The sequence below is a fragment of the Fusarium vanettenii genome (genome assembly GCF_000151355.1).
Source record: "Fusarium vanettenii 77-13-4 chromosome 8 genomic scaffold NECHAsca_10_chr8_2_0, whole genome shotgun sequence".
Classification (NCBI taxonomy): Eukaryota; Fungi; Ascomycota; class Sordariomycetes; order Hypocreales; family Nectriaceae; genus Fusarium; species Fusarium vanettenii.
The window spans coordinates 452,542-465,575 of NW_003315874.1; the positions used below are offsets into that span (position 1 = coordinate 452,542).

Here is a 13,034-nt window from a genome sequence, read left to right on the forward strand (position 1 = left end):
GGTCCAAGACGCCAAATAGCCACGATCCATGGCGTCTCTAATGCGCCACAAACCGGTGGAGCTCCGACTATGCCGGCAGGCGGTTGAGCCACATCTGGCGCTCATTCTAACCTCTTATTGGCCAGACTCTCTTTGAAGGGACAGCTATCCCACATGCTTAAGCCCCACGGCAGCCGAACCCCCATGATGGATGGATGGGCGAGCTGAAGTTGCACTTACATACAGCCAACTTCAACGGCTCTTCGTTCGCAACACATAGCAACACCCCAATCTCCGATTTACGCGCCGTTTCTGGCCTCTAGCCCATCATGGCCAACGCAGCGGAAAAGATTTCCGTCTACAATCTTGCAGGTAAACGCGCACCAGTTATCCCATGTCCCATTCACGAACCAGCTCTTCTGACACGGTGGCCCTCGCGAACAAACAGACCTCAAGAACACATCCGACGACGCCATTCCCAACTACCTCAACTCTCTCAAGTTTCGACAATCGCATACCCTCACCGATGTTCGCCTCGCCCTCGGTTACAGCGCCTTTGGCATCGCCGCCGCTTGTTTCCTTTGGGACTACAAGCTTGGCTTCGAGAACACCAAGCACTTTACAGCTGCTGCCGTCGCAGTCTATACTCTGGTCAACACTGCCTTGACACTATGGGTTACATTCCGTGAGAAGGGTGTCATTTATGAGGGTACATCGCCGTCCGGCGAAAAGGTACGGCTAACCCCCTGCCATTCGCATACTTCTTCTAACAAGTCCTCTAGATCTCCATCAGCAGCTCGACCAAGAAGAATGTCCCCATTTACAACCTCGCCATCACCGTCACCGACAACAACTCCAAGTCTTCGGTTCTCAAAATCTCCAAGCCCTTCACCGGCTGGTTCGACGAGACGGGCCAGTTCGTCGCAATCCCCTTCCAGGAGCTGCTCGCCACCTCGGTTCCCCTGATCGGAAAGCGTGATCCCAAGCGCGTTACTGTCTCGCAGGATCTCCTCGATGCTAGCCCCGATGTTCTCAACGCTGTTCTCGCCGCCAGCGCGGGTACGACCGAGGGTAGCTCGACGGCAGCTGACGCCGGAAAGAAGGGAGGCAAGCAGCGACGCAAGGCGTAGGAAGAGAGTTGGGGATATCAAAATGTAGAAGAAGTTGGGATTGACTGTTCGTTTTTAATCCGGCGTTCAGAGAGGATCGTGTCTTGATACCATGTTAAAGAGAGGAAGTGAAAACTCAAGGACAAACTCGTTGTATCCTAGGTGATATTATCAGAGTCACTGCAGGACCTTGTTCATGTTTAAGGATTTCATCGTCATGGGCATTCATCTAGCCATCTTGCGACAGCCAACACGCAAGATTGAATGTCAACGCCGTATATAGCCTCTATATCCGGGCTCCCATCCATCCAGAAGCCCAATGCTTGAAAACGCCGAGTTCGCTCACTTGAGATCCGCCCATGCCACTCTCGCCAACCGTGCCGTCTTTCTCACTTCTCGCACACGATGTCCACAGACCATTGTCAGTTCTCGCTGCACCTGAGGTGCGTGTGGCAACAGATGCTGAGACTCGTACATGCGTGGTAAACCTCCAACAATCTCCAGAGCAAGCTTACCGCAAGCGCCCTCTGTCTCGGGATCAACGCTCGCGGCGGAGGACCTATGCGAGAAGACTCTTGTGCAGATCTTGATGATGCTTCGGAGATGCCCCTTACCCTTCTCAGGGGCCTCAATAAGCGTGTTCTTGAGTACATCAAGAGCAGCCTTGGTCTCAGGGCCGATGTTGCTGTTCTGAGCAACGGCGATAGAGATGCGAAGAATTTTATCCGCGTCCGCCTCGTAGATCGGGAAGTTCATATGTTTCACGATGAGAAGAACTCCAGTGCTGTAGTTTGACTTGACCTGCTGGTCTTGCACCTCGGCGTCTTGTCCGGTAGCGGCCTGCAGCATGGGGCTCACCAACTCGAAGTACACCTTCTGCACCCATAGCGGCTTGACAATAGCATAATTGTCCTTGGTCAATGGCTGCTGGGGAACCACAATGACCTCGAGTCGTCTTGCAAGTTCAGAGCCAAGTTTGGCATCCTTTGGCGAGTCTTTGATCAGTTGGAGAAGTGGCTTTGCTTCCTTGCCGCTATATCGCCGGACCATTCCTGCGGCAAGGGCATAAACCGAGGTGATCTTCTCTAAGCGTGATGCATCATCCTCAGGTGAAGAGGCTGAAAGCAGATTCGATGTGAGCTGTTCAAGTGCAGTTACAAGGCTCGGCAAAGTCTCGATCTTGTACTTGTTGGCCAGGATGGTGAGAATAGATAACGTAACCGGTCTGCTTGGGCTGTAGTTTGCCACGAATCCGCTGAGGATCAGCTCTTGTGCGACTCCTGTCTCGAACTATAATCTCAGTTAGCAAAGTCATGATACAGCACATTGAACAGGATAGACATACAAGTCTTGCTACCGCAGACGGCTTCAGTGCTTGCAGTATACCAAGAGATAGGACATTGGGAGCTTCTGATGCTAACCAACTCCACGATGACCCGTTTTCACCACCGGGAAATTGCTCCTCTGATGCCTTTTGGGGGACGGTTATAGAATCATCACGGAAGAGGCTGATGGCGAACGCCTCGGCTTTCAGTGCAGTCTGTTGAGACTCGCTAAACTCGTGAACCACAAAACCCGCCAAAGTAGAGATCAAATGGAGGTATTGGTATCCAGCGGCCTGGGCCATACCAGTAAAGTCGTCACTCAGGGTAAGTGCCGCTTTACCAGAGTCGACAACCTTGGTGGCCCTGCGGTAAAGTTGCCGAGAAATGAAAAGACTGACGAGAAGGAACTCGCGTCTAATCTCATCAACAGACGATGATTGCGGAATCTGAGAGTGGTAACCCACTGACGGCTCGACCTGCTTCTCTCCACCAAGTTGCTCCAGCTCGGGATAAACGGCACTAACCCTTTGCAAGGGTTCATTCTCAAGGTCGAGATCTTTCCGTGGGGTTTGTGCCAGGCAAGCATCATTGAAGTGTCGGATTATAGATTGGACAGTCGCCGCCAGAGCGCACCAGACCCGAGGGTCTGCCTTTGTCTCGAGAGCGTTGAAAAGTTCCGAAAGGAACGATCGAATGGAGTATATGAAGTGGTCGAATCCGTTCCTGGGGGTTGATGGTAGCTCTGAGGATCCCACAAAGGCAATATGAGCTCCAAGGGCTGTGATAGTCTCGGACGCTTCCTCTGCTCCTCCACTTCGCCAACTGGGTCGAATAATGGCCATGGCCTGGTCAACCAGGGGGTTAAAGCCCTTGGGATACAGACGAACTGCACGTTGCAGGGCCTGAGTAGTATCATTAATAAGCTCGTCACCACCAGCTGACCGGGGATGTCCTGGGCCGGATTTCGTCAGGATAGCGAAGAGTGACTCGCAGATCTCTGAACACGTTGCTTCAGGAAGAAGTCGCTCAGAGCCAGTATTCGCAGCATCCTCAGCCGCAACAAGTGACTTGGCCGGCCTTTGGCATAGCAAAGCTCCAGCCCCCTGAACTGCCTGGGACGCAATCTTGATATCGTCGTAAGAAACGTCCGAATTTGAGCCCAGATTAACCGCCTTTTTGAAAACTTCATCGTAGAGTGACTTGAAGAAGGCATCAATAGCGGCAAAATCTTCTCGTTCCTCTGCAGTCATTTCTGAATCGACAAGCAGAAGTCGAGTTTCCAAGACAACATGAAGAACCTTGAGTAGATCCTGGCTGTGCACAGGAGCTTTTGGATGCCGCAGGTTCTCTTTGATGTGTGTCATGACAGGAGCGGCCATCAAGACGAAAGCACTGGGCTTAGCGCTCAAGACACTAACCAAGAGTCTACCAGCAGATGATGCGTACATGGTGGTAGCAAGATCTGCGACGCAATCCCTTGTGACAGATAGAGTATAGTCACGGAGGTCATCACCCTTAAGTCTGTTCGTAAGGGATTTGAGGACTTCCAAGGTACCCCAGATGGTGTCTTCGATCTCTCCATTTCGGACCTCGTACTTGAGACTCCCCCAAAGTCTATTGCAGTAAGGGGCGACGGACTGTTCGGGGTGTGTGTACTCGTCCAAGCAGGCACGAATGGTTTTGAGAATATCAACCTATTGATAGTTAGTGAGGGCAACTCTACAAAGGGGCATTGTGGCTCTCACCTTGACATTAACAGTTACAGCATCACCCTGGTCCAACTTTCCAAGAAGGAATGGAAACACGTGATCAGCTAGCAAGTGGGTAGATGAGAAGCACTTCCGTAGCTGCAATTTCAAGTCTTCAGGGGTAATGGCAACTTGTGATGCTCGAGGAAGAGAGATCGGGAAGTACGGCTTGAAAGCACCGTAGACCTCCTCCAGAACCTCTTTTGAGGGCGAATATTCGGACAAGAATATTCGCAGAATGTCGAACCAGACCATCAAACACTCGGGATCCCTCTCACTTCGACAGAGCTGCATGAGGTCAATCATGAAGCCAGCTGATGAGCCATGCCGATGCTGCAGATCACCGGCAACTTCAGGGGTAGACATGAGCAATCGGATAAGCTCGTAGATGGTAAGTCGGGTCTTAGACACTTGACGAGGAAAGTCATCTCGCAAGGCAGTGATCTTTTGGATGATGTCGTTTCCGCTTTGACGCTGGAACGACTTCATAGCCGCTATCCGGGTTAAGGCAGTAGCAGAAGGCATAATGCCAGCTTTGTGGTCAACCTCGAACATGGCACCAAAGAAGCTAACCAGCAATTTTACTACGAGTTGTCAGCCAGGATGCGGGTGTATAAGACGCATGCTACATACCTTGACTTGGCTTCAAGACGTCCTTGCTCAGAAAGTCCAAAGTTCGAGAGAGAAATTCCAGAGCTACAAGTTTCATAATTAGCAAAAATGATAACCAGTAGCGTTCCTAACCTACCCTTCGCTCTAGCAGTCCAGTCTGGTGTCTCATCTTCGGCTTCATGACCACTCCCTGGCATCCACGGTTGCACGGCTTCAACCCATCGTGCTACTGGGTTTGTATTGGCAGGTGCAGTTTGAATCTCTGCAACATACAGTCAGAGAATATCCCTCGCGAAAACAATAAACATGTTCGGAGAATAAGTACCCTTAGCAGCCTTCTGAGCGATGGCCGTCTGTCGCCCCTCATCATCGGCCAGGACAAACTCGAGGGCCCACTGCCTGAAATCCGCCATGGCGAGCAGGGATGAGACTTTCAATCGTACTCTAGCGTATGCAGATGCGACGATGCAAGTTCAGGACCTATCGCTTGGACTTGGGAGACTTGGAGTCCTCGGTGCTCGGGTTGTGGTAGAGGGCGGCAGAAAGTTGATGCCCACCAAAGGCGGTGAATTTTGATGGCGGGGTACAAGACGCTTTCGGTTTGTTGGTGAAGGAGAATGCGGCGGGTGAGAGGGTTTGATAAAAAGATCTTGAGGAAACTGAAAGCGTCTAGTTCCGATTCAATAAGATCAAAGATGGACTATCAATTTGGTCCAATTGTTAAGGGCGACTTTGTCATCCTTCAAACTCCGAAGCCGGACGCTCCTCAAGCTGAGAGGATTGATAAACGCCCGCCCCCACTATTGCCGGTTTTAGTGACGATAGAGCTCGAAGCCCCCGGAATTCAGTGGTTTAACCCTGTCCTACCAAATCTTTCCGTCACGACTCCATAAGCTCTCCCTCTTCACCTTGCGACGACATCCAGACTACGATACCCAATTGGAGCTGGTACGTCCAAGGACGATAATATCAGCTCATCACAATGGCTTCACTACGAATTCCCGCTATTCGCCGGCTCGTAGCCGCTCCCCTACGCGCGACCCAAGCCGTCAACCAACGCCGATGGGCTCAAGTTCACGATATCCGCTTCCTCGCAACCACACAGCCACCACAAGCCGTCCTCGAAAAGTACCGCGAGAAGCTCAACCAAAAGGCCCAGCAGGAGGGCCACGAGAGCATTGACCAGCTCAAAGCTGCCTACGCCGAAAAGATCGACGCCGAGCGCCGCAGGGATGCCGTCGAGCATCCTCCCGGAACCATCCCCCAAGCTCCCGATACCCCGACCATCCAGCCAAACAAGGACCTCCCACCGGGTCAGATTGAGCCTACAGAAGAGCGCGAGGCTCCGAGGGCGCCTCCTACGGGAGCTGGCAAGCCCGCTGTCAAGACACTCAATAACATCATCGACCTCCCCAAGGCGCGAGAGCTTCCTGACAAGGAGCTCACTGCCATTTGGCGCCTGCGACATGCCTCCAACGAGAACGCCATCTGCGCAGTGATCCCAACCTCGACTTACAAGATCATGGAGGAGGCTGCGCAAAATGCGCCCCAGTTCGTCCTCCCCGTGCCACACCCGACGCAGGGCGCCGAGATTCATTTCCTTCAGTGGACGTTTGATGCTCAGTCTAAGACAAGCACCGTACTTTTCACTCAGCTCGCCGAATACAAGAACCGGGGCGAGTTTGCGCAGCCACACACAACCATCACGCACCATCTGGACCTTGCCGATGACAGAGGCCTGGTCCTGATGCAGGGTCAGGTCGTCGAGGATCGGGGCATCAAGCCCGAGAATGCCAGGTGGTTGGTTATGTGCCTGCAGCGATTCTACGGCGGCTGGGAAGGCGAGAATGCTGAGCTAAACGGTGAGCGCAAGGAGAGGGCTGAGGAGCGAAAGAAGCTTCTGGACTGGTTTGCTGCCGGCGACTCGAGGTTCAGCGTCGAGAAGTTGATGGAGGAAGCCGAGCGAATAGGTTAATCAAAAGATGTGAAACAGGACGACATGATTGACATATTTGATTGTATAGAGGTGGAATAACAGAGCCATACCTCATGTAAGATACAAAGCATATTGTACAAAATAAGTAACGATACTCCGACCCTACAGCTTGGCCTTTGGTCCCCCTTCTTCCTTGTTCATCTGGTCCCTCAATATGCGCCTCAGAATCTTACCGGATGGTGACTTGGGGATCTCTTTGATGAATCTCACACCTCCGCGCAACCGTTTAGAGGGACCGACTCGGCTACCCAACCACTCAATGATATCAGCAGCCAACTCCTTGCTCCCATCTACGCCGGCGCTAGGCACGACATATGCACGAGGAGCTTCAGTCTGCTCGTCTTCGTTCCAGACTCCAATGACGCAGACATCAGCGATATCCTTGCGACCGATGAGCTTGGCTTCTAACTCAGCCGGTGCGACTTGGAAACCCTCTGTCGAGTTGTCAGTAAGAATGGCGCACGCGGGCTTCGTTATACGTACTGTACTTAATGAGCTCCTTGATACGGTCTGTTATAAACAGATTCCCATTTGTGTCAATGTATATGACGTCGCCAGTCTTGAACCAGCCATCCTCGGTAAAGGTCTCCTTGTTGAGCTCAGGTCTGTTCCAGTAGCCTTGGAAGACGTTTGGGCCTTTCAGGAGCAGCTCACCAGACTGTAGTCACATTAACGGTTTTCGACATATGAGGGAGACAGTATAATTCAGCAACACGTACCTCGTTTGGTGGCAGTTCATTTCCTTCAGGATCAACAATCTTGGCCTGCATGTTGGGTACAAGTCTCCCAATTGACCCAAGATACCGCCTCCACTCATCAAACATCTGTACCGAAACTGCAGGACTCGTTTCCGTCAATCCATAACCCTGCTTTACCATGACTCCGAGACGATCCCATACTGCATCCACCAGATCTCGGCTCAGGGGCGCAGCAGCTGAGTTGACGAAGCGTAGAGACGAGAGATCATACTGCGACACCAAGGGGTGCTTTCCCAAAGCGAGAATAATCGGTGGCGGCACGTATACAAAAGTCAAGCGGTGGTCTTGAATGAGCTGGCAGGCTTGCGCAAGATCGAACTTCGCCATGACGACGCACTTTGCGCCTGAGAGGAGGCTGACATTGAGGACGACGCCGAGGCCCTGGAGTGAGGTCAGTACTATTCTCCCTTCCTCTTAATAGGACATAACTCACGTAAATATGAAAGAAGGGCAACACTCCTAGTTGAGCATCCAACTCCCAGTTTATAAGCTTCAGGTCAAACTTGTCAAACTGACAGGCGTTGGCAACCATGTTGTAGTGCGTCAACATGACACCTTTCGGAAGTCCCATTGTCCCCTAAATCATTAGTCTTTTCTCACTGTCTACGGAATATTCACTTACCGAGCTGTAGGATAAATACGCAAGGTCCCTCTGCGGATCAATTGTCGGTTTCCTGGGTTTGAACCAAGCACCTTTGTCCGTCACCTCAGTCCAATGCCTGAACCTCCCAGCATCGTCCTTCCCATCGCCAAGAAGTATGATCCTCTCAGGCTTAAGGCTCGCCAGCTCAGCCGCCTTGCATGCTGTCTGCAGAAACGCCTTGTGCGTGACGAGCGCCTGGGCCCGCGCGTCAACGAGCTGGCTAGCAAGCTCTTCGGCCGTATAAGTCGGGTTCGCGGGGCTTGCGACGCCACCAGCCCAGAGGACGCCGAGGTTTACGACTGCGGTGTCGATGTGGTTTGGGGCAAAGAAAGCTAGGACGTCGCCTTTTTGCCAGTCAAAGGTGTGTCGGAGACCTCGGCCAAAGGCGGCAGAGAGATCGCGGATCTGGGCGAAGGTGTAGGAGCGGTTCGTGTCGCCGTCGATGAGAATTGCTGTACAAAATGTCAGCTTTGATCTTTCAATTGTATTGTGCGGAACACAAACGATGGTCATCAGGGAAATCGCGAGAGCGTTCCATATATAGGTTCCAGACGTCGACAAGAGGGATGTCGACGTCTGCGAATGGTGACGAGTACGGCATGGTGGGCAATCCGGGATCAACGGATGAACAAGTCAACTTCTTCCCTCAAAGAAACATACAGCTCAAAATGTAGGATCAAAGAACTAAAAACCATCACAAGAAAAGATACATTCAGGAGCTCCTTCACATCTTATGTCACATCCTCCAAGCCCAAGTCGCACCACGAGCCCCAGAGTTTACGCCTCCCAAGACCACATGACGATCCCCTCAGCTTCCATCTAACCGCCCCGAGCCAACGAAGCCCCCTGCTTCCTAGGGTGGCTTTTCCTGATGCTAGGTCTTGTCCCTCCGGAGGATCCAGACCGGGGTGGTGTGCTGGTGTTGTACGCCGGGAACCGAGCTTGCGCGGGGGAGGGAGAGGTCTTGGCTGATGCGGAATTTGAGTTTGGGACGGTTGGAGAGATCGACTCGATGATCGTTGCCGTTTTTGTGCTTGACCGTTTCATGGCCCGAGTCCCTGGATATGGGAAACGCCATGGCTTGTTGTGTCACCAAACAAACTTATCGAGCTTTTGGCATAGTATCTGATGAATTGATGAATCTATATGAATAGCAATATTCTAATTAATATCTTATATCCTCCTCTAATTCCTATAACAACACCGTCGCTCAAACTCCAAACTCGAGGCCAAGGCAGTGATGTTAACAAAAGCCAGTCAGAGCTATCAGCAAAAGACAACGTCTCTATCCTTCTTTTCCATCATTCAGCGTTTCTCGTGTATATGTGTGTCGTTTATATAGGTGAATGTATGCATGTATCGTTCATCCTCATATCTCATCTAGTTCTCACCACTGCTGCTTGATTGAGTTTCATCAATCACGTCCTCAGCAACAGACACCTTTGGCTTTCGTGGCTCGACATGCTCGCATCCCTCCGGGACACGGCAAATGTCACGCACATCGCACGTCTTCCAAAGCACCTCTCGCACCTCCTTGAACACCTGGTCCACTGCGTCCATAGCCCAGATCACGTCAAGATGCTCATACTCAGGAATTGTCTTGCTATGAACCACATCAACAAAGGGCTCGCGACCCTTCTCAAAACGTCGGAGGAGTTTCTCGCCATCAACGAGATTGTCGTTTCCACAAACCCAAAAGGCCATCGGCGGTGCTTGCTCGTTGTACCATGCTGTCGAGCCCTTGGGATGTTTCCGGTGCGCCTCGATAGCTGACTTCGTTCTCGGTGTCACGGGCCTTCCGTCGGTTGCTCCATCCATGTGCTCCTCAGCTTTCAGGGCATCCTTAGTAGCCAAGATACACTTGTGCTTGGCAAAGCACTCCCGACCGAGCCACCATCGCATCGACTCGGCGCTGACGTATACAGGCGCGAACTGGAACATCCTGTTTCGAAGGCCACGGTCCCAGCGGGAATCTGTCCAGTCGAAGAGGAAGGAAAAGACCTTGTAGCCGAGCCATCCATACACGCGTGGATCCAGAAGTTGATGCATCTGCATCATGAAAGGGATAAAAGCGTGAATCCCAAACATGAGTCGAAATAGGCCGGGCGAGATGATTCGCATGAACTTGAAGTACATCTTGCCGATTAGAGGTCCAGCGTATGCTGCGGGAGCAAGGGCACAAAAGACTGTCAGCTTCTCTCCTAGTTCAGGTCGTTGTTCCTTTGCCAAGGCAACAAATGTTTGTGTCGTCCCCTGAGAGTGGCAGATGAGGCCAATCTTTTCGAAACCCGTCTCGCTGATGATTCGCGATGTCAACGCAGGGAGATCAAAGACACCCATCTGCCGAATATTCCAACACCACATCCTCGGGTCGCTATACTCAAGCAGTGTATGCTTGGGCTTGAAACCGCATCGATTATTTCCCAACCAGACATCATAGCCAGACTTGCAAAGCCAGAAAGCAAGGGACTCGTCGTCGTTGCAGCAGTACGCCCCTGAGCTCTGCAGCAAGCCATGCATGAGCAGCACGGGAAACTTGGGCTTCTGATTCGGATCCTTAAACTTCCTTCTGGGGCCTTGGAAAACTTCCGGTCCTCGGTGAGATCGGGTACTGCCATCCAGCTCGGTGTACTCCTTCGGATCGTAAACGTGCCATAACTCAATCAAGAACCCATCCTCGGTCTGCACCTCAAACGTTTCAACATCGAGCCCAACTCTCCGCGCATAGTATGCCACATCGCACAGGATCGGATCAGGTCCACCCTCGGTTGGTGGAAACGCTTCGGCGGTTTCTACACGGTCCAAAGTGAGCCCGCTTGTTGACTTCTTGTGCATCCAAGCCTTTTCTTTTTCATGCCTCACGCGGGCTCTGCGCTTCTCCTCTTCGAAAAATGGCCGACGTGCGTCAGGGTTGCGGAACGTTAACCGGTAAAAGATGTTCCTCCAAAGCGAAGGGATGCTTGTAAATAGAGCACCCAGAACAATAACTCCAAGAAATGCCAAACTGAGGAAGAAGGCTGATATTCGGAAGAATAGACATTGAATATTTCGAAGCATTGAAGGCGGCCCGTAAAGAGGCAATGGGGGAAAGAGAGGATTCGTGTGCGATGGAGGCATGGCCTTTCGCAAGGTGCCATTAGTCGTCGACTTCTGCATTGATGCGCCATTCTGTTGTTCTGGAAGCTGGACGACTTTTCGGTGTCGCGTGTCTGCACTTTCAACATTGGAGATCTTCTCCTTTACCTCGTCGCCCTCCTTGATCTCGACGGTCTTGGGTTCCCCTTGGAGCTCTTCGCGGAGGACATTAAGTTTATGCGCCTCTTGCAGGGGTACACCGGGAAGCCGTTGGCCATCTGAAGTTACAATAACAGGGTCTTGAGGTGTCACAAACTGAGCCTCGACGGCTACAGAAGGATCCTGTCCAGTCGGGTGTTGGTGAGAGAGCTTTTCGGCCTGTTGACTGAACTGGACGGCGGTTTCGGCCAGCTTCTTGCCGATAACGCGAGGGGTCCGCTCTTGAGCAGCGCTTGTTGTTCCATCATGTTTCAAGGTCATTTTTGAAGTCTTTGGGTTTGGAGAGAGTATGCAATGGCGTGGTGAGGTCCAAAGTCCAGTCGGATATACGAAGGGTCGCGTATAGCCGTCCTGATGATGAGGGACTAACAGGTCGAGATAAGGTGAAGAGAAGAACTAACCAGCCAGATATATCCGCATGTCTGGCAGGAACAGAAGCAAAAAGAAGAAATAAACTTGTTCGAAAACTTTAGAAGCAAGAAAAGATTAGTGTTCAAGGGGAGAGGGTGGGATGGTGAACGTTAAGATGACAAAACCGGACCAATAGGGTAGGTCGGCGGCCAACTTCCACTTTGAGAAGGGGTAGAGCCGTGATTGGATGACAAGAATAAAGTACGGATACTGAGATGTTCTGGGTGGATTTTTAGGACCCTTTTGTCGTCCGATTGTTTACAAGACAGAGCGTTTCAAAGCTGAGAATGGCGAGAAAGTTGGCGGCGGTGTAAGGGCCCTTACATCTGACTCGCTGCGAAATATGGTTGCGTCATGGGCGTTGATACAAGGGGGGGCTTGGAAGCGCCGCAGAGGAGGGTGGGCTAGCACTCGACGAGTCTGTCACTCGCCGCCAGGGAGTCGGATTTGTGGCGGAGACTGCCACGACGTGGAGGACGGATGATCCCTGCTCGAAGCATGTGAAGGGGCTGGGGGATCATCACGCCTGGTTCAGTTCCGGCCGATCAGGCTGCAAGAGCTAATTTGCACTGCCAACGACCAAGGCCTGGACTTGATAAAAATCTTGGACGTGTCTGTGTGTCAGTGACGGCGTCGGTATCTGGGTGGCGGCTTCATCTTGTTATTGGGGAAATGATTTGAAGTGTCCGTGGGGAAATGGAGCGTCATTGTGAACCTCAGGAGATAACAAAACTGACGATGGAGGGGAATCCACCGAACAAGAGCATCATATCAGCCTCATCGAGACTAACTACACGAATACGATCATCGTGCACCACATGCAATAATAGCATCTGATCTCTAAGCTGTTGTTTCTCTGTCAATCCAGGGTCTCAACAGCTGACCCTTTTTTACCCCGGAGAAGCCGGTACGTACTTCCCGTGCCCGCGCCCGTGCTCCGCGGTCGGTCGGGGTACGTACCGCTCCTACCCCGTGTCGCGCGCCAATGCCGAGGCCAAATTCTCTGTCCCCCTTCCTCTCGGTCGCTTTGAGCCGCAGCCGAAACGGAAGCCACATCCCAATCTCCAATCTCCAGTCGCAAAGGCAACCGCTTTGCACCTCGGAATCTGGGGCCGTGACGACGTCGACTCGGCACAAACTCCTCACCTGTCGCTTCAAT

At 52.1% G+C, this 13,034-nt stretch overlaps 5 protein-coding genes across 5 annotated transcripts; 2 read left to right on the forward strand and 3 right to left on the reverse strand.

Annotated features, from left to right (window-relative positions):
* Positions 1-308: 308 nt before the first annotated feature.
* Positions 309-1,109, forward strand: NECHADRAFT_95474 (uncharacterized protein; the record flags this gene model as incomplete). Its single annotated transcript, XM_003048681.1, has 4 exons — positions 309-351; positions 428-711; positions 762-1,050; positions 1,087-1,109. The coding sequence occupies 4 exons, from the start codon at positions 309-311 to the stop codon at positions 1,107-1,109; spliced, it is 639 nt and encodes a 212-aa protein (XP_003048727.1).
* Positions 1,110-1,430: 321 nt separating this feature from the next.
* Positions 1,431-5,186, reverse strand: NECHADRAFT_47028 (uncharacterized protein; the record flags this gene model as incomplete). The annotated part of the gene is made up of 6 exons (XM_003048867.1): positions 1,431-2,378; positions 2,434-4,107; positions 4,159-4,745; positions 4,795-4,857; positions 4,910-5,035; positions 5,099-5,186. The coding sequence occupies 6 exons, from the start codon at positions 5,184-5,186 to the stop codon at positions 1,431-1,433; spliced, it is 3,486 nt and encodes a 1,161-aa protein (XP_003048913.1).
* Positions 5,187-5,664: 478 nt separating this feature from the next.
* On the forward strand, positions 5,665-6,874 carry NECHADRAFT_62754 (uncharacterized protein). Its single transcript, XM_003048682.1, has one exon. The coding sequence runs from the start codon at positions 5,756-5,758 to the stop codon at positions 6,746-6,748; it is 993 nt and encodes a 330-aa protein (XP_003048728.1). The 5' UTR covers positions 5,665-5,755; the 3' UTR covers positions 6,749-6,874.
* On the reverse strand, positions 6,872-8,771 carry NECHADRAFT_47149 (uncharacterized protein; the record flags this gene model as incomplete). Its single annotated transcript, XM_003048868.1, has 6 exons — positions 6,872-7,203; positions 7,253-7,427; positions 7,483-7,908; positions 7,961-8,104; positions 8,150-8,622; positions 8,675-8,771. 6 exons carry the CDS (start codon positions 8,769-8,771, stop codon positions 6,872-6,874), a joined length of 1,647 nt encoding a protein of 548 aa, XP_003048914.1.
* A 779-nt stretch (positions 8,772-9,550) lies between these two features.
* On the reverse strand, positions 9,551-11,884 carry NECHADRAFT_95478 (uncharacterized protein; the record flags this gene model as incomplete). The annotated part of the gene is made up of 2 exons (XM_003048869.1): positions 9,551-11,685; positions 11,866-11,884. The coding sequence occupies 2 exons, from the start codon at positions 11,882-11,884 to the stop codon at positions 9,551-9,553; spliced, it is 2,154 nt and encodes a 717-aa protein (XP_003048915.1).
* Positions 11,885-13,034: the final 1,150 nt, after the last annotated feature.